The 27,311-nt window shown below is 44.7% G+C and overlaps 1 protein-coding gene across 1 annotated transcript; it reads right to left on the bottom strand.

The window, feature by feature from the left end:
- Positions 1 to 388: 388 nt before the first annotated feature.
- On the bottom strand, positions 389 to 27,311 carry glud1b (glutamate dehydrogenase 1b). The gene is made up of 13 exons (XM_080789032.1): positions 26,642 to 27,311; positions 17,669 to 17,749; positions 16,321 to 16,376; positions 13,641 to 13,704; positions 11,195 to 11,289; positions 9,737 to 9,916; positions 7,564 to 7,701; positions 7,044 to 7,181; positions 6,296 to 6,376; positions 6,035 to 6,158; positions 5,325 to 5,416; positions 3,026 to 3,088; positions 389 to 2,027 (listed from the first exon to the last, which is right to left on the bottom strand). The coding sequence occupies exons 1-13, from the start codon at positions 27,051 to 27,053 to the stop codon at positions 1,908 to 1,910; spliced, it is 1,644 nt and encodes a 547-aa protein (XP_080645158.1). The 5' UTR covers positions 27,054 to 27,311; the 3' UTR covers positions 389 to 1,907.

The raw sequence follows: 27,311 nt of genomic DNA, 5'->3' as shown, positions 1-27,311 counted from the left end.
ATGAAAAACGGCGCGCTATAGTATGACGTACGATATGGGCTATAGCCCACGGTCCAAAATGATGAGAAACGAGGATAACTATTTTTTCAAATTTCAAAAAACATGGGCTATAACCCATCGTTTTTGTCATTTCGATCATTTTTTTTCAAATCTTCAAAAAATGATGAAAAACGGCGCGCTATAGTATGCCGTACGATATGGGCTATAGACACTATAGTGACTAGACAGTGGTGGAAAAATAGTATTAAAATCTTCAAGTAACCAATTTCAAGTATTCAAGACATATCCCTCTAGTCTAGGACAAATGAATACTCTCATTATTAATATGACAAATATATATATTCACAACAGCTGCTTTGGCATAATATTGTTGCAGGTTTTTATTGGTTTCAACAACAACAAAAAAACAAAAAGGCAATACAAATCCCCCCCCCCCCACCCACCACCCCTTCCAAAGCTATTTCCACGGGAGTACTCGGGGCGGCATAACAAACACAAAAGGACGGCAGTCACAGTGTTTCCCCTCTCTCTGGGACAGAGGGGCTGTAGGATGTTTGGGGGGGGGGGGGGGGGGGGGGTTAAGAGAGGTTGGCGGGGGGGGGGGGGGGGGGGGCTTTGGGTGAGATGGAGCCAGAGCACGAGGGTACAGGTAAAAGTTGACCTCAAATCTGAAGCCTGAACCGTAAAGAGACTTCACCACGAAAACCCCCAAACTGAGTCCCTCAGTCAGGGCTATATATATATATATATATATATATATATATATATATATATATATATATATATTAGCGTCTTTTCCGTTTTCGCTCTACGTTAAATACCTTCGCTGAAAATAGTCATTTTCGTTTAGGCCACTTTGCCCAATAATGTTCTCACCAGAATGCAAAGGGGTTTGGGCGTGGATATACAAGCTCAAATATGGACGCCTGAACCAGAGCAACATCGCCCACAAACCGTTAACCTCAATGGGTGAGACAAGACAAGAGTAATACATTTAAAATGAATACTAACTTTGACTCCTTCTATATCTAATTCCCATTTGAGTTTTATTTTTTTAGGTAGAGTCAACTGGGCCTTTATAGCTTCTAGAGGGGAGCTAAGGCATCTTCAGTGCTGATGGGGTTGGGTTTTTGGGGGAAGCTGGACGGGCTGGTTATAGGACCCAAAGTCTGATGTCAGAACCATCCCTCGTGAGTCTTAAAGGAAAAAGAAATAATCAAAAATCAACATTGACATTTTAAAAATATATAACTTTGGAACCATGTTCCAAAAAAAAAAAAAATAGGGGGGGCACTATCGTTTATGATATTTACTTATATTTGATATAGTATGTCATTTGTATATGCGTGCTTGTACTTCAAGCTTCCGGAGTCAGTTTATGTTCGATAAACATAACGAGTAAAAAGCCTGAACTAATTAATTTTTTGTCTTTTTTTGAAAGGGGGGGGGGGGGGGGGGGGGGGGGCATGGCTTTTTACGTCAAGACTTCACTATACTCCATGGGGGGGGGGGGGGCAGAGGTCTTTCAGTTTGCCTGATCACGTAGCTCTCTGCACCTGGTCAGACAGACCCCAGACCTGAGCAACAACACTTCAATACAGAGAAACTCATATGGCAACAGCAGAGAGAACACAGGGTTACAGAACAAATACCAGGCTAGCTGCAGAACGTCCCCAGTGTGTGCATTATGTTATGTTATGTATGTGTGCATGGGTGTGAGCAGGCATTGAGCCAAAGCGCAAGTGTGGGAGTCTCTAATGTAAACAGCGATATGTTCTGATTGGGACTGATAACGGCAAGGGCACAGGCACAGGAGGAAGCATTGGTGGGGATTTTTGTTTGGGGGGGTATGGGGGTATTGGGGGGGGGGGGGTGGGGGTGAACGCAAACGGTCGTCGACTGGCTGTTTATGTGAAGGTAAGCCCGGCCTCGTTGTACACCTTGAAGACCTTCTCGATGGCGTTGACATAGGCGGCCGTTCGCAGGTCCAGGCCAAGGTTGTATTTGGTGGCTGTGCGCATGATTTGCTTGAAATGGGGGGAAGAGAGAGGAGAGAGCTTACCATTTAGAGCGGCTGCCACAGCCATGTTACTTTCCCCATAAGACCAGTTACTTTATCTCTGAAACCCGGGAATGCTTTCACATCTCCATTTTTGTAGTCTTTTAAGGAACGCGTGCACATCTCCTTTTTTGTAGTCTTTTAGGGAACGGGTGCACATCTCTTTTTTTGTAGTCTTTTAGGGAATGCGCCCACATCTCCTTGTAGTTTTGTAATAATTGCCAATAATCTGATGACCAGCAGAGACTCGAAGCTCAGTGGCCTTGTGGTTAGAGTGTCCGCCCTGAGACTGGGAGGTCGGGGTTCGATCCCCGGCCGGGTCATACCAAACTTTAGACTCTAAATAATGGGACCCAGTGCCTCCCTGCTTGACACTCAGCATCAAGGGTTGGATTGGGGGTGGGAAGTGAGGACGCTGGCGTCGACTGTTCGCCGCTTCACCTCCCAATGTATGAATGAATGAACCATTGTAAAGAGCTTTGAGCACTTGGAAAAGCGCTATAAAAATGCAATTCATTATAGTCTATAGTCTGCCGGTGAAATCATTGCTTTAGAAATGCGACAAAAACTATCTCCATGAATACAAGGCTCCATGGGGTGAGTGATCGATAGGGGGAGGTGAAAGCATTTTCGGGGTGAACTATCCCTTTAAATGGTTAACGGATCCTTGTGTTTAATGAGAAAATGTCAAAATGTGCAAACAAAGTCAAGTAATACTATCCTAACAGGGTGTTTTTCCAGATGCCTTTCAATTATTTCATAGGATTAGAATGGCACCTGAAAAACACTCTGCTATTCATCATCTTATTATAATAATATAAAGAATAAGAACAAGAACGTAATAATATAATGACCAATTGTCTTCCAGCAAAGCGCACACAGTAAAAAAAGCTGTGTGAGTGACCCAAGGCCAGGGCTGGGTTCTGCCTCTCATCCATTTGCTTTGCACACGCATGCGGTACTTACCCTGGCAGACCTCTCCATGGTGTAGGCCAGTCCGGAGTGGACGATGTCCTTTTCAGAAGCACCCTGGATAGGATAGGATAGGATAGGAGAAAATGAAATATTGTAATGTTCATGTTGCATGTTTATACTCCATTTACTCTACTATACTCTATTATCATTCATTTCACACACACACAAGTGTAGAGAGGTAGAGGTACAAAAGGAAACGCTGAGAGAGAGAGGAGATACATGCAAGACAAGATGGGACTCCTGTCTGTGTGTCTGTCTGTACAGTATGCATTGTTTTGCGTGTGAGCATATTATGCAGTGATGCAAATAGCCTGCATCCTGCATCCTTAGACTCACTAATCCTGGGATGCCAATACTGTACTCAGTACTGTACTCTAACGTCGTTGAAGTACCGGTACCGTAGCCCAGAATCCATCTCACCCTCGTTTTCTTTCCCGCCGACCTCACGCCGACCGCTCGGTGCAGCGGTTCTTGTGTTCTTTATGTTTGTTTTACTGAGAATAAGGTTATAGGCATAGTTTTACTGGGGTTATGTGGAGGAGTATGGTTAGGTTTTGGCACCGTTTTACTGAGAATAAGGTTATAGGCATAGTTTTACTGGGGTTATGTGGAGGAGTATGGTTAGGTTTTGGCACCGTTTTACTGAGGTTAACCCATTCTGACCTGAGATCAGATTCATACGAGGTTTCCACTGGACACACACTGGTCTGATTAACCCATTCTGACCTGAGATCAGATTCTAAAAATGTCAGTCGTTCTTCGATTTACAAAAAAATAGCAGACCTACAAGCTCGTAGCGCGCCACTCGGTGGCGCGCTATGAGCTTGTAGATCTGCTATTTTTCAATAGCTAAAGCATAACATGATGCTGACACCAAAATGGGTTCCCGGTCAGAATGGGTTAAGGTTAGGTTCAACCGTTTAAGCATCATTTACTCGGGATACTTTAGGAATACCATGCTGAGCAGTTCCGCCGGCTGTACGCCCGGCGCGAGTTCGTAAAAAGGGCGACTTTGTTGGTATTCCTTGGGATCTATCTAAAAGACCACCCCTGGGGTCCTGGGACTCATTACATTGAAAACCTATTTACATCACTGATATGCAATTACGCATCTCAAAATGAATGTGCAAATAATGGTGGTGGTCTTAACCGGTTTATGGGTGAGTGGAGTTCCCGGGACAATTTGTGGCAGATGATCAGGTTAACTATCAGTCACATGCAAAGTTTCTAAAAGAAAGGTGAAACTGGTATTCATGTTTGTGTGCGTGCGCTAGGGCAGTGGTTCCCAAAGTGGGGTCCGGGGACCCCCAGGGGTACCTGAGGGAGTTCCAGGGGGGACTCATCTATTTTGTTCATGTTCATAAAGTGCTAAAGTGTTTAAAGCAGTGGTTCCCAAACTTTTTCATGTCAAGGACCCCCAAATTGACACTACTTAGCCCGTGGACCCCCATTTGAAAAGATATGCCAGGGACCCCCATAAGAGAAGACGTACACATTTAGACGTCTACATTTAGACGTACACATTTAGACGTCTACATTTAGACGTCTACATTTAGACGTATACATTTAGACTGTGTCCCCCCGAGTGCCTCCCCAGTGTCCCCCTGAGTGCCTCCCCAATGCCTCCCCAGTGTGCCCCCCCCGAGTGCCTTCCCAGTGCCTCCCCAGTGTGCCCCTGAGTGCCTCCCCAGTGTCTCCCCAGTGCCTCCTCAGTGCCTGCCCAGTGTCCCCCAGTGCCCCCCCCAGTGTCTCCAATAGCAATACAAGAGCAATAATACAAATGAATCTTAATGTATTAATCTTATTAATTAATGAATAAAATTAATTAATTAATCAAAATTGCGGCCTGTGCCCAGCACCATGCCAAAGCTTTTTCCTGCAGGAAACACTGCTTGTGGTTGTAAATATATTGTTATCCGTGTTGCGAGGATGAGGGGGTACCTGGAAAAATATCTACCCCAAAAGGGGTACCTGGTCCAGAAGAGTTTGGGAACACCTGCGCTAGGGCATTCACTTCTAGTCATTTTTACTAGTTGAAATAAATAAATAAAGTTAAAATACTTCTACATTTAAAAACGGTGTACATTGTTGACTATAACTATAATCTACCTGATCTTGAGGCCTACAAAATCGGGAAAAGAATGAAAAATAGACAAATTTAACTTTTTTATCAACTAGTCAACTAGTACCAACAAGGTCGACTAGTGGATTTACTAGTCGACTAGTTGATGCCTTAGTGCGTGGCGTGCGTGCGTGTGTGGTGTGCGTGCGTGCGTGGCGTGCTACTCACAGCAACTCTGGCCTGGAAGTCAGCGGTCGGGACAACAGGAATGGGTCCTCCCTGCTTGCCAAACTTCCTCTCCAAACTCTCCTGTACAGACACTGGAAGAGAGACGAGACAGAGACGAGTCAGAGAGAGTGAGAAAAGAAAAGAGAAGAGAAAGGCAGGTTTATGTGGCAACGGAAGAGCTGTCCGCTACGAAGACACACAAAGAGCTGTCCGCTACGAAGACACACAAAGAGCTGTCCACGCACGCTACGAAGACACACAAAGAGCTGTCCACGCACGCATGCCGACTTCAAAATGTCCACCACTGTGCTCTGTGCCCATCCAGCCCCCAAAGACATCCAAGGTGACACTATTGACCACCAGCTTTTATGAACAGCCTCCATCCCGGGGTACCATTAGACGGCTGAACCAAAGGTGTGACCACCGCCTGTTAAGCAGGCTGGCCTTGGAACTTTGACTCGGACCTCCTCATGGACCTGCGTACCATGTGGATTGGACCTGTGCTCTACGGATTGTGCTGGCCACGGATTGACTTATACTTCCTTGTGGATCTACCTGTGGACTGTACCTGTGAAAGTTACAGTGGTGGGGAAAGAAGTACTTAACCCATGTTTCTGTGTCAGTCGTTCTCAAACATTTTCATGTCAAGGACCCCCCCCCCCCCCCCCCCCAAAAAAGATATAATTTTCCGCCGACCCCCCCATACTCACTGAGGAGGTGGTAGTTGGAATCTCTCTCATACTTGAAGGTCAGTCTTCCGTAGCTGACGTGGTTGAGGTTCTTCAGCCACTCAAAGTAAGACACTGTGACACCACCGGCGTTCAGGTACATGTCCTGGATGGGAACACACACACAGTCAGTGTGTGCGTGTGCGTGTGCGTGCGTGTGTGTGTGTGTGTGTGTGCGTGCGTGCGTGCGTGCGTGCGTGCGTGCGTGCGTGCGTGCGTGCGTGCGTGCGTGCGCGCTCTTACAGGGATGACCATGACGTTGTTCTCCAGGAAGATCTTGTCTGCGCTTGGAGTAGTGGGACCGTTGGCACCTTCAGCAACGATCTGGAACAAACGGCACGTTTAAAATTATATTCCCCTAAAGAAAAAACATTTATTGATTTACAAATTGATTAGTTCGATTGACTGTGGCCATTTCTGACCCCTCATTGATGCAACTCTTTCTAATTATCAATTTGCCATGTCAATAGTCTCGCGTTGCCAGACTGTTGCCTGTTCCCGCAATGTTCAAACGCTTCCGTCACACAGTCTGGAGCAACGGAAGCTCTACCATGAATAAGCGATAAAGCGGAAGTGTACATTTATCCTAATATACTGTAAATAAAAATCATCAAAGCATCTATACATAGCTTGCTGCTTAGCAGAAATGGATATTAAAAAATAAAATGTAAAGATATTTTTAAAACATAATTTTGTGAACGGAAATGACCAAACGGATTACTCGGATTTCGTGTAGGTGTAGTTCTAGACCCTATATGGCAATCGGAGATCGTGGAATAGTTGTCTGGCTACGCAATACTAGCATGTCAACAACATGACGTCAAGCTGCGGTGGTAAGCGACTCGCCCGCTCAACCCCCAACCACATCTCTCTGGTTTTTTACTAACCACCGTGGTCACGTTATCACTTAAATCTGTATGAGTAGGCCTTATAAGGAGCAATGCGTGTGTGGTTATTTTGGCCGTCAGGTGTGGGGGACGGACAGGGTTACCTTGGCCTTGACCCTGGGAGCGTTGTCAGCTCTCAGCTGCTTCTCTCCGGCGGCGGGGATCAGGATGTGGCAGTCAGCCTCCAGGATGCTGCCTTCGTACGGCTTGGCCCCGGGGAAGCCCACAATGGTCCCGTGTTGCTGCACGCGCACACAGACAGACGCACACATTTAACAACACAAACAACAGTAGATGTGCAAAGAAAAAAAAAAGAGAGGAGGGATGAGAAAGACAGACGAGAGAGGTTAACCCATTCTGGGCGGGAACCCATTTTTGTGTTAGCATCATGTTATGCTTTAGCAATTGAAAAATAGCAGATCTACAAGCTCATAGCGCGCCACCGAGTGGCGCGCTACGAGCTTGTAGGTCTGCTATTTTTTGAAAAATCGAAGAACGACTGACATTTTTAGAATCTGATCTCAGGTCAGAATGGGTTAATCAGACCAGTGTGTGTCCCAGTGGAAACCTCGTATGAATCTGATCTCAGGTCAGAATGGGTTAAGAGAGAGAGAGAGGGCGTACCAGTTTGTAGTCCTCCAGCTGCTTGGGGTCGATGCCCTCGGCGTTGTAGATGTTGCCGTCGATCTCGCCCACGCCGACACACTTGGCCCCGTTCCTGTGCAGGTACCTCATGGAATGGAGACCCACATTACCGAAGCCCTGCGTGGGGGGAGAGGGGGGAGAACGGGTGGAGGGAGAGGGTTTTTTTTATTAGCATTAGCATCGTGACCACGTGTTCAGCGAAGAGCATTTACAATCTGACAATGATGTACCGTGCATGTTCAAATCAGGGATACTTTATTACATGAGTGGTTCCCAAACCTTTTCATGTCAAGGACCCCCAAAATTATACTCATTAGCCTGCAGACCCCCAATGTATTATTGCAAAGTCAATGTTAATTTAGCTCGTGAGTGAACAAACTGGTCGATTTGGTTCCGTTTGTACACTCTCGGACCCATTTGGTTCCTAAACTATCATTTAGCTGGGGACCCCCCTGGAACTCCCTCAAGGACCCCTGGACCCCACTTTGGGAACCACTGGCCTATTTCAATGGAGCTGCCCAGTGCCCACTCTCCCTTGGTGTCCACAGAGGGTCCTGGCAAATGAGTGTTGAACACAATGGGGGTGCTCTGGTGCCATCGTGTGGCCAGTACAAGTTATGACATCTGCAGCTGATTAAATGTTGATACCAGGCTGATACTAAATAAAGAGTGGCACTCTGGTGCCATCCTGTGGCCAACGTAAGTCATTACATATAGCACTGATCCTACCCACCCCCCCCACTAATCACACCACAACATAATAAACCAACACATGCAAGGAATGCTACTACTATACTTGTGAGGACCTCCCATCTGTCTCCATTGATCTAGGATCCATCTAGTCCCTTAGCCCTTTACAGAATAGACTGTGCTATTCTCCCTCTACAATAAACGCCTGTGTGCAGCAATAATTAATAATTAGAGATGGTCTTCCGAGAAAGAGGTCCAGGCCAATTCTAAGGGCAAGGAAACATGTGTGCACTGTGCATGTGCACATGTGTGCGTGCGTGTCTCTCTCTCTCTCTCTCTCTCTATCTCCTATCTCTCTGACACAGGAAAGGGGCAGGTTTATTTCCTTTTAGATGTCATGAACTTGCTGAGTCAAGTAGAACATATTGTGTTTTTTGGACAAGCACCTCTGTTACAGCGGCCTGTACAGAGCACAGAGTAAAGTAACACACACAAAGAAACTGCTGGACAGAAAGCAGAAAGAAAGAAGAAAAGAAAAGCTCTCACTAACCCCTAACTGAGATGAGATACAGTACAGAACAGCAGAATGAATCAATTTTAATAAAAGAAAGTCATAAAACTAGAAGCGTATGACTGTGATGACGGGACGTCAGAGAGAGAGAGAGAGAGAGAGAGAGAGAGAGAAGAGAAGAGAAGAGAAGAGAAGAGAAGAGAAGAGAAGAGAAGAGAAGAGAAGAGAAGAGAAGAGAAGAGAAGAGAAGCTCTCACTAACCCCTAAGTGAGATGAGATACAGTACAAAAGAACACCAGAATGAATCAATTGTAATAAAAGAAAGTCATAAAACTAGAAGCGTATGACTGTGATGACGGGACGTCAGAGAGAGAGAGAGAGAGACGTTGGTCTGCAGACCGACGGGAGACGGAGCAGAAGGAGCAGTCTGCTGAGATTAGAACATAATGTACAGTTTAATGTACGGTCTGGAGTGACCTCAAGGGGTGGGGGGGGGGGTGGGTGGGCGGTGTGAACCAGATCTGTTGGGATTGTGACAGAACGTCCCCTGATGCGTCACATTAAAGTACTTTGCTCGCTATAAGAATGAAGACTTCAATCCGGCAGTGGGCGTGTCAGTGTGAGGAGTGGTGGGGAAAAGTACTCACATTTTGCACTCATTTTCAACATTCTACTATGTCATTAATATTAGCCTGGCGCAGCCACACTTCACCCGCCCCTATTGCTATATGCATATGCCCCGAGCACACGTAGCCCAGCGCAGTGGTATATTAGTATCGCAACGTGAGGCTACATTGATATACCTTAGAGCTGTTGTGTGGAAATAATAATAAAAAGTCCCCCCATTCTGTGTTTCCTAGAACTGTAGGTCTGAAAAAAATCATTAACATGGTGAATCACATCTGGATGATGTCATCAAGATGTGATGTGCGTGCGTGCGTGCGTGCGTACCTGGATGACGAAGGTCTTGTCCTGGAAGCCGGGGTTCAGGCCCACCATGGCCATGTACGAAGCCTCGTTGATGAAGTTCTCGATGCCGTGGAACACTCCGCGACCCGTGGCGGAGATGCGACCGTGGATGCCGCCCTGGCTGATGGGCTTCCCCGTCACACACGCATGGGCGTTGATGTCCTACACACACAGAGAGAGAGAGAGAGAGAGAGAGAGAGAGAGAGAGAGAATTCAAGCAGAAGCAGAGATTACACAACTCTCGTGGACTTAACCCATTCTGAACGGGAACCCCTTTTGGTGTCGGCATCATGCTATGCTTTAGCTATTGAAAAATAGCAGATCTACAAGCTCATAGCGCGCCACCGAGTGGCGCGCTACGAGCTTGTAGGTCTGCTATTTTTGAAAAATCTAAAGAACGACTGACATTTTTAGAATCTGATCTCAGGTCAGAATGGGTTCATCAGACCAGTGTGTGTCCACAGTGGAAACCTCGTATGAATCTGATCTCAGGTCAGAATGGGTTAATTGAAGGCAAAGCGTGATTCAAGATACCAAAACGTTTGCGTAAAGACCATAGAGTAATAAAGGGATAGAGACCGAAACGGAGTGTTAGCAGCCCCCCCTTCACCCCCGCTATTCATTTCAATAAAAGTTGCTCAGTGGCGTTTTGAAGCACCCGGAAGTACAATTATAACTCAATAACTCATGACATTTTCAGAGTGTGTGTGTGTATTATCAGTTATGTTCAGGCTTGGACCAATAGAACTAACGTAGTATACTGTAAGTTAATATTCATTAGTATGACTACAGACATAGACATTTTGACAATTAATTGAATGCCCACTTGCCCACAGGTTGAGAATCGCTGCTCTAATAATCTATGTCCATGCAGTCTGCGCGCACACGCACACACACTTTTCACTGAATCAATATTGCCCTGGATGTGATCAAATAAGCCCCATTTGACTTTGACTTTAAATGTGATTAACTGATAGGGTCCTGACAAATAGCAGCAAGAATACATTGTGAGCTGGTGGTATAGATTGCTGGATGGGTGGATTTACAGATAGGAATAGACCATCACACTTGACAATGTCGTCATCACAACCCTAAGCTGACAGAAGAAGATATCATTTTCTAGCCTGGAATCCAGACTGAATCGCTTCATTCAGCCGAGTGATTTTTTTTCTCAATTCGATTCTCAGTCTGGAAAACATGCTATTTATTTCCAAGGGACGGAGCAGGGCAGGCTTCTGATTGGTCTGTGGGTGTCGGTGTGGGACCAGTGGGCTTCCAATGTAATATTCAAGTCACTTTCCTGACTTGCCTACGTAATCAGAGATGTTTGGAAATCCGTCTCCAACAGAATGAAGCCAGACGGAGAAGCGAAAAGAATAAGATAGTCGAGAAATACAATCCTGTGTGTGTGTGTGTGTGTGTGTGTTGTTGTTGTCTCACTGTGTGTGCGATGGTGTTGGCGTATGTGTCAGCGATCCAGGACATCTCCCTCTCTCCTGTGCTCATGTCAGGTGCAGGCACGTCGATGCCGGGTCCTGGTGGAGAGGGAAGGAGGGAGGAGGAGAGGAGAAAGAAGGAGGCTTATTTTGGGCCAGCTGTGGTGGAGGAGCACACGTTCTTGTCACGCACAGCCAGGTCAGTGCCATGTAGCCGATTTATGTCACATAATAAATGACAGAGTGGAAGAGACTAGACGATTGATTGACTGATTGACTTTTTTATTATTATATATATATTTTTTATCCCACGATTTTGTAACCCATTTTTCACCCCTGTGTCAATCATCTAATGTGATCCTGGGCTCTACACACCCTCCGCCAACCTAGTCCCCATATATGGGGGACAAGGGGAGAGCAACGGACTTGAACTCATGCTTCCTTCATGATTGAGTGTCCAAGTTGCTCCTTTACACCTGACAGGGGGGAGTTTCCCTGGTTGGACGTAGCGCGTGGAAGGAACACATTATTCCAACCAGTTCCTTTCCCCTCCATCAGGCGCCCCGGCTGGCCAGGGGAGGGACACGGGGAGAACATGCAAACTCCACACAGATTGACATTTTTACTGATGGAATTCACACACATACACATGTTTTACAAAAAAGATGAAACAAAGCTTGAGAGGTTTTTAATATTTTTAATCCGTCTGATATACTTTTATTTTTATCCCAAGATTTTTGTAACCCATTTTTTTCACCCATTCCTAATGTCAATTAGCTACCGGTAATCTAATCCTGGTTGCTACACTCCTCCCTGTTCACCTGACAGGGTTGGACGTAGCGCGTGGAAGGAACACGTTATTCCAACCAGTTCCTTTCCCCTCCATCAGGCGCCCCGGCTGGCCAGGGGGAGGCAGTATAGAGAGTATAGAGACCAGTATTTACTTTTTCTTAACCCCTTGGCTTAGACTGTATTGTCACATAATACTGTAGGTCTATCTATGTACTGTACATAATCCATCCATGTCCAGTATACATGGAGTTTTGTGCCTGGTAGACATGGCAACATGGGAGTAAAACAGCTGCAAGTCGGCTGCATCTACATGCGCAGTCAAGAAGCAGATTAGAACAATAATCTGGCAGTCATAGTCCATACTCTAAAAGGCCCTAAATCCATACTCATAAAATAAAATACACTAAAGTCTCTGAGGCACTCGCCCGTCGGGCAAGTACAGGTCAAGTTCTACTTATAAATGATAGGTAAAACTATAAAATGTTAGGTAAAACTTGCGCTCGCGGAACTAATTCATGTTAAACTCACTCGATAACTGCCGAGCTGAGTCACTTTTGAAAAGAAACAAAAACAGAATAAGTGCAACTGCTAGATGTCAAAAAGGTAGCATCGTTCTTCATAAACAGCCTATTATTTAATTAATGAAGACGGACTGCACTTGCCCGCTGGGCAACCGGAAAGCCAACTCCTCTTTGCCCGAGCGTTTAATTTACTTGCGGGCAGTCACGCAACCGTTTAGTGTCAGCCACTGTTACTATATTTTCAACAATTTAATAATTCAATAATGAATAACTGAATTTTCAAAAAACATTACTCGATTATATCCATTAGTGACCACTGTGTGGAGGTCTTTACTGTGTGTACAAGTCAGCAACAAACAGAACGGAACTTTGTTGTTCACGTGAGTGACCGCGGGGGGTTGTAGTGTAAATTCCAGGGTCCGTGACCCCTTGTGTCATAAATAAATACACACGGTTTTGAGGACCGACAGAGACAGGGAACTTAGTGAATGTCTCAATGGGGATGCACGCACACACACACACACACACACACACACACAGAGTGGTTAACCCATTCTGACCGGGCACCCATTTTGGTGTTGGCATCATGTTATGCTTTAGCTATTGAAAAATAGCAGATCTACAAGCTCATATCGCGCCACCGAGTGGCGCGATACGAGCTTGTAGGTCTGCTATTTTTGAAAAATTCGAAGAACGACTGACATTTTTAGAATCTGATCTCAGGTCAGAATGGGTTCATCAGACCAGTGTGTGTCCAGTGGAAACCTCGTATGAATCTGATCTCAGGTCAGAATGGGTTAAGGAAGTCAAGTGTGCAAAGTGGGGACTGCTGTTGCTCCAGCAGGGTCTATAAATAGTGGCATGGAGAGAATGCCGGTGGCTTCCTCCGCATGCAGAGCCGTCTATAAACAAGCACCATTGTGGCGTCCAGTCCGCCATGCTCACAGGCAGCCTGGCAGGGCTCTCTCTTTCCGTCTGTGTTTGGGTTGAACACAATGCAGCCATTAACCCACATACAGTCCCAAGGAGAGCAGACTGGCTGTATGGACTGTATGTATGGGGTGGGCAAATTATGCAAGCTCGTGCGTGTGTGTGTGTGTGTAGTGTAGTGTAGTGTAGTGTAGTGCGTATACTCACCAATGAATCCCTTCTTGGCCAGCTCGATAGTGAACCTCCTTGTGATTTTCTCCAGCTCATTGTCCTGCAAACACAGTCAATGATACACGTCGTTGATGAACACTCTGCTGGATCAACCAATCGAGAAGAATCGGTCACTTAAATGACCAAGACAAATAAAGGGCCTTTTGTGGCGCATCGAGGATTTTCTATACGCTGGCACTACGCTGGGAGTTGTAGATCTGCTGATCTAGGAATACAAATTAATAATAGTTAACCCATTTAGGACTGAGGCCGGAAAATAAATAAATAAACGCCTTCTAAATACTGAACAAAATTACAAAAAAATTATATTGCTAATATACTGTACATAGCAACAAGAACCCCCAAAAGAGGTTCCCGTCGTGAACGTTTGTAAAAATCATGTAAATTGTACAGTAAGAATATAAAACGGTAGGTTGGACCAGAGGCCAGAGGTTGGACATGTCTCTCTGTGTGTAGTGTGCATGGACCAGGGGACACCCGCCAGAGGTTGGACATGTCTCTCTGTGTGTAGTGTGCATGCAGGGCCCATTGCAGGGGGGACCCAGAGGTTGGACATGTCTCTGTGTGTAGTGTGCATGCACCAGGGGACACCCGCCAGAGGTTGGACATGTCTCTGTGTGTAGTGTGCATGCACCAGGGGACACCCGCCAGAGGTTGGACATGTCTCTGTGTGTAGTGTGCATGCACCAGGGGACACCCGCCAGAGGTTGGACATGTCTCTGTGTGTAGTGTGCATGGACCAGGGGACACCCGCCAGAGGTTGGACATGTCTCTGTGTGTAGTGTGCATGGACCAGGGGACACCCGCCAGAGGTTGGACATGTCTCTCTGTGTGTAGTGTGCATGGACCAGGGGAAACCCGCCAGAGGTTGGACATGTCTCTGTGTGTAGTGTGCATGGACCAGGGGGAACCCGCCAGAGGTTGGACATGTCTCTCTGTGTGTAGTGTGCATGGACCAGGGGACACCCACCAGAGGTTGGACATGTCTCTCTGTGTAGCGAGCATGCACCAGGGCAGGGGGAACCCACCGGCTAGCCGATTTCTACACTGTGTACGCAGTGGTGGAAAATAACGAAGTACAATTACTTCGTTACTGTACTTAAGTACAAGTTTGGAGAATTTGTACTTTTATTGACTACTTTTCTTTTGCTGTATTTTTACTTTTACTTCGTTACATTTACAAGGAAAAAATCGTACTTTTAATGCGCTATATTTAAAATCGGACACCTCGTTACTCGCTACAAATTAAATAATAAAATCTTATATTTGTCTTACTGGAGGAATGCGCAGTTGAGAATTGAACAGGGCTGCTCCACTCTCAGATAATAGGGGGCGGAGTTGTGTTCTGCTGCCTGGCCTGCTTTGAAGACGGCAAGACGCACACACTGTGTTGTTTTGTCACACGCATTCAACATGGATGCATTAAACATGCCTTAATATTTAGCGGAAAACCAACCAATAAGTCCCTATCCGACACAAATTAACTAATCTTTCTCAGCCGTCACTGGAGCGCGCATCTAGCTACTGCATGATGATCATGCACGCTGACAGACAGCAGACACTGTCCCAACTCCTAACACAAACACTGAGGGAACTTGTTGTTGTACACACATAATGTGCCACGAAAAATAGCTTCCAATAGCTTAGTTGGTTATTATCGCTTCGAGGAGGTACGTGTCCATAATATCGCCACGAACGGCCAACAAAAGACATCTCTCTTCCACAGTGAAGCCTAATTTATTCTTCGCCGTACAAAGTGTTCCGTGCTGAAAATAGCTGATATACAAGCTCACAACTCGTCGCGTCCGGACACGTTGTGAGCTTGTAGATCAGCCAACCCCAGCATGCGGAGATGCAGGCTCTGAGAACGTTCAGAAACTTTTGCCTTCACAATAAAAGCATGCAAAAGCCCATATAGAGAAGGAAAAATAATTCGGTGGCATTTCACATTGCAAAAGAGCAATTTTTGTAAAATGTAAAAAATATATAAAAATTAAAGCAAAAAAATAACGAAAAAGAACTATAATAGTTCATTTTTCAAAATTTGGAATGATGAACTATGAACGGAACTAGTTCATTTAAAAAATGTTGAACTGTGAACTGAACTATAGTTCCTAAAAAAAAAGAACTTTCCCAACACGATGTATGCTGTTGGGGGTTCTGTATTTTCAGTATTTTTTGGAATAAAGCCACTTTTGACAGGATGACAATTTTGGAAATTCATTTCTTTGTATTCATTTTGAAAATAATTTTGTATTTTGTACTTTGTACTTGTACTTTGTAATTTTTACTTTTATACTTAAGTACATTTTACGCCGGGTAAATTTTTGTACTTAAGTACATTTTATTTGAGGTACTTTTATACTTTTACTTAAGTAACTTTCTTAATGGGCACTTTGTACTTTTACTTAAGTAATTTTCAAGTAGAGAATCAGTATTTTACTTAAGTAAAATATTTTTGTACTTTTTCCACCACTCAGTGTACGTTACGTGAAAACATCTTTTCTAGGTCAACAATTCAAGGAAACAGAATGACATGGAATTGTATGCGTGTTTGTGTGCGTCTGGTCTTGCCTGTGGCGTGTGTGAGTGTGCGTGTCGTGTACTGTGTTTGTGTATGTGGGGGAGGGAGAGAGGCTGATGTGGTAAGACTTACGGAGTAATTCCTGGGATTGATCTTGACTCCGGCTTTGGCGCCTCCGAACGGCACATCTGGGGGGGAGGGGGGAATGCAGTGGGGAAGACATGGGATTAGGATCACACGCACACACAAACATATACAGTTACTTGTTTTCAATTTCAATTACACACCCCAAGAAGCCTTGATTTCATTGGACATTGCTTTGTTGTGTCGAATTCCTAAGCCAATAATTTGATGCCGTCTCATCGGTCAGCAGGATAGCTCATTATAGTCCGGCAGCCGACAGGATTCTTTTGTTTAAAGTGGGACATTTGGTATATATAGTCTTTTTTATTGGCCTAAAATATTGTCTATACATTCATGAATCCACTTGCTGACCGGCTGTCGGTATTCTTGTGACCCTCCCATTAACATCCTATGGCAGGCAAATGTGACATGTCAAACTAGGGGGTTTTAATGATTCTGAATCAATTCCAAGCATTCGTTTTGCACAAAAAAACACAAAAAACGGCCATAGACATCAAGACAAATGTGATGAGGTCAGCACAAATGTGATGAGGTCAGCACAACTGTGATGAGGTCAGCACATTTTGGGCAAGTGGCTATGGCTGTTTTTAGCCAAAGGAGTGCATTCTGTGCAAAACTAATGCTTGGAATAGATTCAGAATCATGAAATGTCACATGCTACTTAAAGCAAAAGGAAAGTTTGACATTTTTGCCTGCCATATGATGTGTTTAGTAGCCAAAAACGTCAAGACGTCGAATTGCCTATTAATTTTCCATATTTAGAAAATTCCTCTAATCTGGTGAACAGGTGATGACATGCACATTACATGCATAATAGAATTACAAATTCTTTCTTTCTTTATAATGGGAGAATTGGCACTCAGAGCCTAAACTGGTGACCACCAGGTGGCGCTGAAGGAGTTTTAATGGGAGGGTTACAATTGCTCAATACTGACAGCCAGTCAGCAAGTGGATTCATGAATGTATGCATATAGACAATATTTTAGGCCAATTAAAACCAAATCCCACCTGTCCACCTCGACTGCCGAGGTGCTGACATTTGGACCGGGCTGGACATTTCTGGACTGGACATTTGGCCCCGCTGCTGCACTCGTATTGGTTAGCGAAAATGCAACGTATGCCAGTTCTCATGCATGTCTCGCCCAGGCGTTTTTTTTTTTCTCCTTTGAAACCAAAACGCCTGCAGTGCACTGAGTGCAGTCTCCAAGGCTACTCATTAGGTGACTCATTGAGTCTCCGCCGGTCATCAAATTATTGGCTTAGGAATCGGTTGATGTTTGAAAACCACTGAGATACAGTAAATGATAACGCTCTGGTAGCCTAAAACTGTACTTACCAACAACGGCACATTTGTAGGTCATCAACGACGCCAGGGCTTTCACCTCATCTACAGACACGTCGTTACTGTACCGGATACCTGGGAAAACAACACACGTCAGGTCAGTCCACGACGGGGAAAATATACATATCATATCGTAATCCAATCCACCCCCACTAGATCACTGATTCCCTAACAGTGGGTCGGGGGAAACATTTGTATGGGTCCTTTTTTATTATTATATTATTTACAAAATATAATTAATAATAATCCCAAACGGAGAAAAAAAAACGACCCGCCACCCCAAAATAGCTGACCAAACACCAAGTATTTATATTTCTTCTATACTGTCACAAACATTTTTTTTAAAGGTAGTCTTTCAGAGTATAGAAAAATACAAATGAAAATATCTCCTGCCTACCTCATCATTGATTAATTAATAATGATTATCATTTAATCATTAATATAACTCATGAGCCATAAAACAGAGACTAGTGTGTTCATATATTGGAGAAGTGGTTGAATCTTGCAACACTGGAAATAAAAAATGTTATTGCTATTTTGCAACACCAGCTCCCGGCCCATTCAGCCATTTAATCAGGCTGGACTGTCTGCAACGAGTGGACCCTTTTAGGCCATAGAGCAAACTGTTCTACCGCACTCTACCACTCCAAGCAGATCAATAGGCAAGATAAAAAAAGCAGCGTTTCACAGCAGATTGAGTCCAGTTTAAAGATCAGGGGATTGGGCCATAAAATGTTCTGCTCTTCAGCTCAGCGCCGCACAGAACGGACGAGCAGGGCTGCACTTAACAGGTCAGAGGCTGAATTGCTTCAGGAAGTCACTCACGGTCAACACAGTCAACAGCCGTTAAGGGGGGGCGGAGAGACAATGAGCCAATCCCACCGCCTCACACATAATCCAACCTGAGCACTAACCTCTTTGACACAACCTCAGAGACCATTCTATACAAAAAGGTCTTCTAAATCTGAAACATTTCTGGAAAAACCTATGTTTCTATAGCAGTGGTTCTCAAACTATTTCGTGTCAAGGACCCCCAGAATTATATGTATTTGGCCTCCGACCCCCATCTGAAAATATGTTGTTCCAGGGACCTCCCCGAAGCAAAGACAGTTAAAAACATTCGCTGTGAAAGCATATATTCAAAGATTTGCGCCACATTTTCTTGATTTTTCTACAAGCTCGTAGCGCTGCACTCGGTGCCGCGCTATGAGCTTTCAAACTGCAAACACTTTGAGAATAGAAACTAGAAAGACAATAATTCAAGCTTTTCGTACAGCTGCAATGTCGGCAAGTTTGACGTTGTGTAATACAATCAGAGAGGACTTTTCTGTTTGGATGAATGGGCTGTCTATGGGAAGTTGCACCTTGTTAGCACCTTGCCATTAATAAATCTCATTCTAGGCCAAATACGTTTTTGACTGTAAATCGCTCTGGATTAACCCTCTAACACCCGCATTAATTTCTACTTGCAAAAAATAGATTTCAACCTTACTACTACTTTGTACTACTAGCACTGACACTAAAAAAGATGTTAAAAAAAATGTATAATAATTATATAATAATATAATAAATTAATAATTTACATTTGGGGGATATCTTTCACAATAATGAATAAAACATGTTCTAGACATTCTAATGATCACAAAAAAACATATATTACAATTATTTTACCTACTTTTATTAGGGTAAAGGTCAAAAGTTTTAGGTAAAAAAATGTTCAAAATTGCACAGAGTCCAAACATTTTTTATTTGTGTGAATTTCAGCCTCTGTGGGGGGTATTTATATGCAAATATCATGACTAATGGCATTGAATTGGCATTGCAATGAACATCACTGATGACATTTAGGTGAAAAAAGAACAGAAAAAAATAATAATAATTTAGTAATTAATTAAAATAAAATTGTAGCTAAAAAGCAACTCTGGGTGCTAGAGGGTTAAGAGCGTCTGCTAAATGCCTAAATTGTAAATTGTAAATTGACTTATTTTAACAAATAGCCATCAGGGCCAAAGAAAAGACGTCTTTTTAACATTGGGAGAAAGAAATTATCTTTCTAAAAAAAATAGAACAAATCTATGTTAGCCTGTGCTGAACTATTGCTACTGCCATTTAGCTATGTATATGAGTATATAACTTATAAAGTAAGATGGCTGCGGTCTGCATATTGTCCAAATCTGCACTCTCAGTAATAGCCTTTAGGAGCCTTGTTTAATAATGATGTAGGATTCCGCAGCAGTAGTCAAACCCAACAGACGTGTTTTCGGCACTCAGGTCTTCGTCTGTGTAGCCATTGGCATGGCTAGAATGTGTGTGTGTGTGTGTGTGTGTGTGTGTGTGTGTGTGTGTGTGTGTGTGTGTGTGTGGGGCAACCAAATATAGTTCACCCAGTGTTGGCTTACACAGAGAAACCCCAAGGGCATCTGAGGCACACACACAGAGGAGACTGCAGCATGATGTTATAGAGAGACAGAAGCTGTGTGTGCGGCGTGCGGCGTGCGCGAGCCGTGAGCGAGTGTGTATTTCATTAGAAGAAGCAGCTCTATGAGACGTTGCCAAGGAGACGAGGAAGGAAGCAGAGATTGATGAAAACCTCGCCCACTTGATGATGTCACACACTGCGGTGTGACATCATCTCTCAGCCGCAGGACAATGACATCATTCAGTGCCCACCTACTCTTTTGTTTTGTCGTTACTTCAGTCGCTTCGCCTCCATTGTGAGTCTGAGATCACAGACGCGATAAATATAACACAGACTGTAAGCTGCAGGCGTCGATATCATGGCATCAAAACGTTGAATAAGCAATAAACAGTGGAGCTTAACTTGCCAGTGAGCAGACCTTATTTAACTATTTATTTTTTGGTCGAATTTGAATTCCTGGGCCACTCGCTTTTCTGAAAGGGGGTGGGACTGCGGCGCTCTATAGAGCGCCGCAGTCTTGACCCCTGTCATGACGACGCCAGGCCCAGGAAATTATTCCCAATGCATTTTTCCCCATAGACATTTCAAAAAGTATTTATTTAAAGACGGTTACGCCGCGGCCAAAGCCAACTGGAGTCGTGACAAATCATGACAATAAACACAATATTTTGGACCAAATAAACAATTATAAAGAAGAAAAACAACAAATAAAGTGTTGTAACCTGCCGTTTTTTTCTTCTTTCTAATTCTTTGTGTTAAAATTGTGTTTGTTGTCATGATTTGTCACAACTCGAGTTGGCTTTGTACGAGGTCTTAAAATAAATACTTTTTGAAAAGTCTATGAGGAACATGAACGGGGAATCATTTCCTGGGCCCTGGTAGAGGGGCGGGATTGTGACGCTCTATACTGTAACTGTAGAATAGATGAAGGCCAGTCAGTCGCCCCCAGTTATCACATTAACAAAGGGGGCGGGACTGCGACGCTGTATACTGTAACTGTAGAATAGATGAAGGCCAGTTAGTCGCCCCCATCACATTAACAAACAGGCAGCCTGATGTTTCCCTCATCCTCTCCCTCTGATGTGAGTCAGAGGCCTGCAGTGAGAACTGAAAACCCATGATCAGTGGCGTGTTTACTCAAGTACTGTGTTTACAGGCACTTTTCGTCTTTTACTTTACTTGAGTTTATTCCCATTTTTTCAATACTTTTATTATACTTCTAATCCACTACATCTCAGGAGCAATTATTGTACTTTTTTTACTCAACTACACTTATTTTACAGCTTTGGTTACCAGTTACTTTTTAGATTAATTTTGATTATCACTATATCACTATGAAACATACATTAACCCACTGTTGTGAGTCTTGTGACCGAGCTTGTAGATCTGCTACTTTCAAAAGATGCACTTTGAAAACCTGTCAAATGGGGACATTATGCGTAGTGAGTACTTTTGGTGCTTCAAGTATATTTTGATACACTTGAAGTGAATGAGTATTTCTGCATTGTGCTAATATTAGGACAGGGTGAGATATTAAAAGGCAGATGATTGGCTGTGGCGAGCCTGGGGACCACTGAAGGGAAACAGCCGAAAGGAAAACAAGAGGAAGAAAGTGCAATTTCTACTTTAACTCAGTAAATGCTCATCATGAGGCCGTCGAACAAAGACGAGCCTGTACCCATAAAGTACCCTCCCTGACCAAACTATCTGCTTCATTAAGCCCATCATCCTCTGGTCGCCCCACGACACTGCAGCACATGAAACAAAGCGCAGCACATATATTACCGCCTGTATGTAAACACATTCCACAGTAATGCGAGGCGGGTTGTTGTGTTGTGGACGTAAACAAGGGTGCACCCACCACGCTACAGTACGACCCACCCATAGCCTGGGCTCTGCCAGCCAGGTCTGCTTATTATTATTATTATTATTATTATTATAAACGACTTTGGGCTTTCTTTTTCTGTGAAGTTGCTTGTACATATTGGTAGTTGTGGGTTGCTTAAATGTTGTTTAAAACGAGTGGTCCTCAAACTAAATTCATGTCAAAGACCCCCGAATTAGTATTTGTCCACGGACCCTGCGTCCAATGCATATACAGCTAAAGTAGTGCTTTATGTGGCCTGTATAGTTGCTCATTTTGGGCTCGCTTTCATAGACGTTAGTTGCTTAGTTCTCTCGCAAAACCTGGCAACACTGCTGCAGTGGTCAGAGGAGGGAGGAGAGGATGGAAAAAAGCAGGCCCTGTGAGTCAGAGCAGCCAGTGTTTATCTTCTACAGTAACAGCATACACCCTGACTTGTTCCCCCCAAATGTTTAATGTACTGCCTGCAAGGGCCTTCACTGAAAACACCACTTCCCTATAATCATATTTTCATCAGTGAATCGTCTACTCTGCTCTACTGCAACTGCAAGACTCTTCTGTATACATACAGCATGTATGTCTGCTGTGTCACTGACACCGTAGTTCTCGAGTTTCACATTTTTACTATGTGTTTTACATAGTGTGCAAATGAACTTTGGGGGCATTGTGATTATAGGCAACTGTGGCAACATAATCAAAACACATAGCAAAACATAGCAGATCTACAAGCTCACAACTCATTGAGATTCACCATGAGCTTCTATGTACAGTAGATCGTCTAATTTCTGCTATTCATTGCAATATAACAGCTCATAAACGGTGATGTCACAACTAATCAAGGAATTACATTATAGGCAGTTGGATTGTAATGGTGTGCGAAGGTTAATCCTTATCCAAAGAAGAACTGCTCCGAAATTAATCTAGTGGTGTGGAAAAGGGGCCTCATGTAAGTCCAAGCTATTCATTTAGGCCACGTGACACTGAAAGGAATCTCCACTCAAACCCGTTCTTCTGACTCATTTTCCTGTCTGCACTTGGCAGCTCTTCAAGGTGGGGTTGGTGCCCCACCCTGCTTCAACATGCCAGGGGAAGTACATGAGCAAACATGCGCCCCCCACACACACAAACACACACACAGACCCCACCAAAGACAAACTAATCATTGCAGCTCATTCTATTTAAGATGAACGAAGCTGTAGGAAAGGAAACCTTCTGTAAGCCGCGGCCTACAGCAGCCTACAGCTATACTGTACATAGGACTGTCAACAAAGTAAGTACACTGACATTATGGGTTCAAAACTACATACACTAGGTTGCCCACCTGCTCCTGGCAGGTAAATAAAACTTCCGGGCAGGTGGAGTTTGCTTTCAGGTTGCGAGTGCTCAATTGTTTGAGAGGGGACAACGCAACGGACATGAGATGTCTGTCTAAACACCTGAACGTGGCCAGAGCTCTCTGGTCTGTGGAATGTAAAATAAGTGCTGCACTCAGCACTGTTACCTATAATGTGCTGTACGTTTTCACTGTTGCTACAGACAGAATTAATGTGAACCGATAGTCATGTTCATGGCTAGCCATTTGGCATACAAATTGAGGTATGACATTTTTATGTTGAATTGAACGTTAAAATTGTTACCCGTCATTTTATAATGATTTATTTACTTTTGTGGCAAGTGGGCAAGACCTTTGGGCAACTAGAACATGACCTGTACTTGGCTGCCCAACGGGCAAGTGCCTCTGAGACCTTAATAGTGTCAACCCCTGTACATACATAGCAACTAGATAATAAGTAAGCATAAGTGTCTCAGCTTAACACATGGGTGAAACTAACAGGATGCAGGAAAGTTAACCTGCAATTATGTGCTTTGAGGAGTCAAAGACACCCATGACGTGCCAGGGTCCAAATGTACAGTACCACAAGCGGTTATTGTGTGTGGTACTGTAAGCCTTTGCACTTTACCTTGATCAAGGGTCTACAGGCAGCATCAATGATTAAACCCACTGCAAAATAACAGCTCTTGACCCCCCGTAACTCCCCTGTTATGCCACAGTTGGCCCTGAGAGGAGTATTACATTGGCTTTGGCTTATAGACCGTCGGTCAACAGTCACTCAAACAAGATAGTACTGGTAAATTACCAGTAGTAGTACGGTAGTAAACTGAGTTACCACCTCAGTTTGAATGATGATCAATGTTAACCTATCCTGCTAAATAGGCCTATTTTATCAATATACTGTATGACCACTATAAGTGATGATGATTGATACTATTGACTTAGCCTGCATGGTTCAACCACTCACATTTCGTTCATTTCAGTCTCTTTTGCTGAAATGAATGAAATGTGATTTCAAGGTGGAGGTTTAAACTGACTGTTTAGATCCTGAGGACGATTCAAGAAATGTCTTCTAAATCCTGAGTTTTCTGAAAGTCCCATGTTTCTATGTCAGTCGTTCTGAAACATTTTCATGTCAAGGACTCTCAAGAATATGTAATTGGCCGCCGACCCCCATCTGAAAATATGTTGATCCAAGGACTCGCCAAAGCAAACATTTGAGTTCAAAATGTTCACTTGAAAGAATATATGTTCAAAGATTTGTGCCACATTTTCACAATCTGTCAAAAATAGCAGATCTACAAGCTCGTAGAGCGGCTCAGAGTGCCGCACTACAAGCTTGTAGATCTGCTATTTTTCAATAGCTAGAGTATAACACAATGCTTAAAACACCTAAAGGGGTTCCCGCCCCAAAATGGATTGAACCAGGCTACTACTGACTCGCATGACACTTAAGAATCCCTGATGCATAGGGTAGTTGATTACAGCTCCAAAGCCTCCCCTTTCAAGATTCTTTCTCAGACATGTAGGGGGTCCATTTGGAACCCCTTTCTAGGAACCCAAAGTCCCAAAGTCTATAGGACCTCGGTCCTATAGATCATTTCTAAATGACACACTGGTTTCGGATCGGCACTCGGTATGGACCGATATGCAAGTCATCGAACTAGACATCTCTAGTTGCTTGCTATAGTAGACGAATCCACGGACGGTTGCCCTGTAGGCAATCAATGCTACCCCCTCGTGGATTTGTACTCTATACTTTACTTACTACTACCCAGTTGGAGAAACACAGCTGCCCAGAATAAGTCTGCACTAGCCAGATCACTAGCTACAGTAGGCTATAGATGAACAGGTGCAATGGACATATTTCACAGTAGTAGTAGTGGGCCAATGTTCAGTCAAACATGGCCTCCGACCGGGTGATTCAATGACAAGTCCACCCCTGCCCCGTGCTCTCCCTCAACAGAATATCTACTTCTTCCCCCCCCCTCCTCTTGCCTGTGCACGGTGCACCCTCCCCCCACCTGTCATACCGCACTGACAAATAGGAATGCCTCCATTCATTCCTCCCACTCCACACCCGTATGGCTCGTCCCCCTCTCACCCACAGCCTCGCCGTACTGTACTGTACGGCGTACGTCATGTCCTCTCCCTCCCGCTGAACAAGAGAGAAACTACCCATGATTCCCCACAAATGAACCTTGAACTTTGAACCCAGCGAGGTCATTCATTCTACAACCGCCCCCGACGCTAACCAAACCGCTGCTGGAGCGAAACGAACAAGACACAGCACGTCTCTCAGACACATCTGTCATTATTGTCACGGTCATTATTTTATGTCACATAAATACATTATTTTGTTCGACTGGTTTGACTGGATCAGCAGTAGGTCTGACTGCGAGGGGTCTTGCATATAAATAGGAATCACATGTTGTGTGTGTCACATCATGCAGCAAACAGGATGGACCAACTAAAGTGCACCTGATGCCCACATTATGGTTAGCTTCCTCCTCCACAACCACTTCTCCACCAGCATCCATCACACACATTTAGCACCTGCTACGCTTTTTGAGTGGTGCGACCACTCCTATAGACAGCTGTGTGTGTGTGTGTGTGTGTGTGTGTGTGTGTGTGTGTGTGTGTGTGTGTGTGTGTGTGTGTGTGTGTGTGTGTGTGTGGCTGTGTCTGTCCCTGTGTCCCTAGTTCTGTCCCTGTGTCCCTGGGTCTGTCCCTGTGTCTGTCCCTGGCTGTGTCAACCATTCAACAGATTATTTTTGACATGAAATAGCAGGGTAAATAAATCCAGGTGTTACGGATGGTACCTTTTAAAGGTAAACAGAGTCAGGGTGCCGCAATTGTGTACTATACGTTGGATCACTGTCTCCTAGGTGACACACTAAATAGAACTTAATGGTAACACACCGGTGTTGACCGACCCTATTATTTAATGTCAAGAAAGCTTAATTGCCACGAAAAGGGTCCACTACTGACACCACCCACAATGACAGGAGGGGCTCCTGCAACTTTACTTGACAGCTAACTTTAAAGCCACAGGTTGCACTGGAAGGTCATGCATAGAAATTACACTCTTTAAAGACATGTAAAGACAGTGGCACCACCACTGACAACAACTGCTGAAGACAAAATGGTAAAGGCTATACTACTGTCCGTCACGTCAAGCAACACAATACACAATGCAACACCAAAACAGCAGCTGATTCAGTGACAGTGACAGTGTGGGGCTACTGCGGCTGCTAATGCTAGCTGTCAAACTCAAGTGGACCCCCACACACACACACACACACACACACACACACACACAGTGACAGGGGGGATTCCTCGGTGCCTTACCCCCCTTGCAGGGCGTCCTGTGCTGGCTGTGCTGGGCGCGGTACGCCTCGATCACCTCCCACTCGCCGTTGTCCCTCCTGATGGGGAAGTTGACAGCCAGGACGTGGTTGCAGGGCTTGATGATGCGCAGGATCCCCTTCACGCGCTTCCTCTTCTGCTCGGAGGACTCCTTGTTAGCGAAGCGCAGGTCCTCCACCAGCTGGTCCTCGACGATGCTGGCGCCGCGGTCGAAGAAGCCCTCCACCATGCGGAAGAAGTTGGGGTCGTCGGGCTGGTCGGCCGCCGCGGAGCCGTAGTGTCGCACCCGAGACGCGGCGGAGGACAGCGCCGGCAGAGCGGCTTCCACGCAGCCGGAGGCCAGCGCCGCGCTCCCCGCGGAGCGGGTGAGCAGCTCCCCGAAATAGCGGTACATGGTGGACTGGTGGTGGTGTGGGTTTAAAAAAAACAAAGAGACAACAGGGGAAGGGCGGCTAACTGTTGGAAGCAACTAAATAAATGGCCAAAACAAAGGGGGGTGGACAGACACCGGGGAGAGAAAGAAGAAGGGAAGAATGAGCGACACAGCAGCTCGCTTCACTGTGTCTCGTCCTCTGTGGGCCGTGGGCTGGGCGTGAGTGGAGCGACTTCCTGTGTGTACGGTGGCTTTAAAAACGAGATTGATGTGAGAGTA

The sequence above is a fragment of the Protomyctophum bolini genome (assembly GCF_963924005.1).
Source record: "Protomyctophum bolini genome assembly, chromosome: 18".
NCBI classification, from domain to species: Eukaryota; Metazoa; Chordata; class Actinopteri; order Myctophiformes; family Myctophidae; genus Protomyctophum; species Protomyctophum bolini.
The sequence above is the reverse complement of the archived record's forward strand: the minus strand, read 5'-3'. Positions and strand labels throughout refer to the sequence as shown.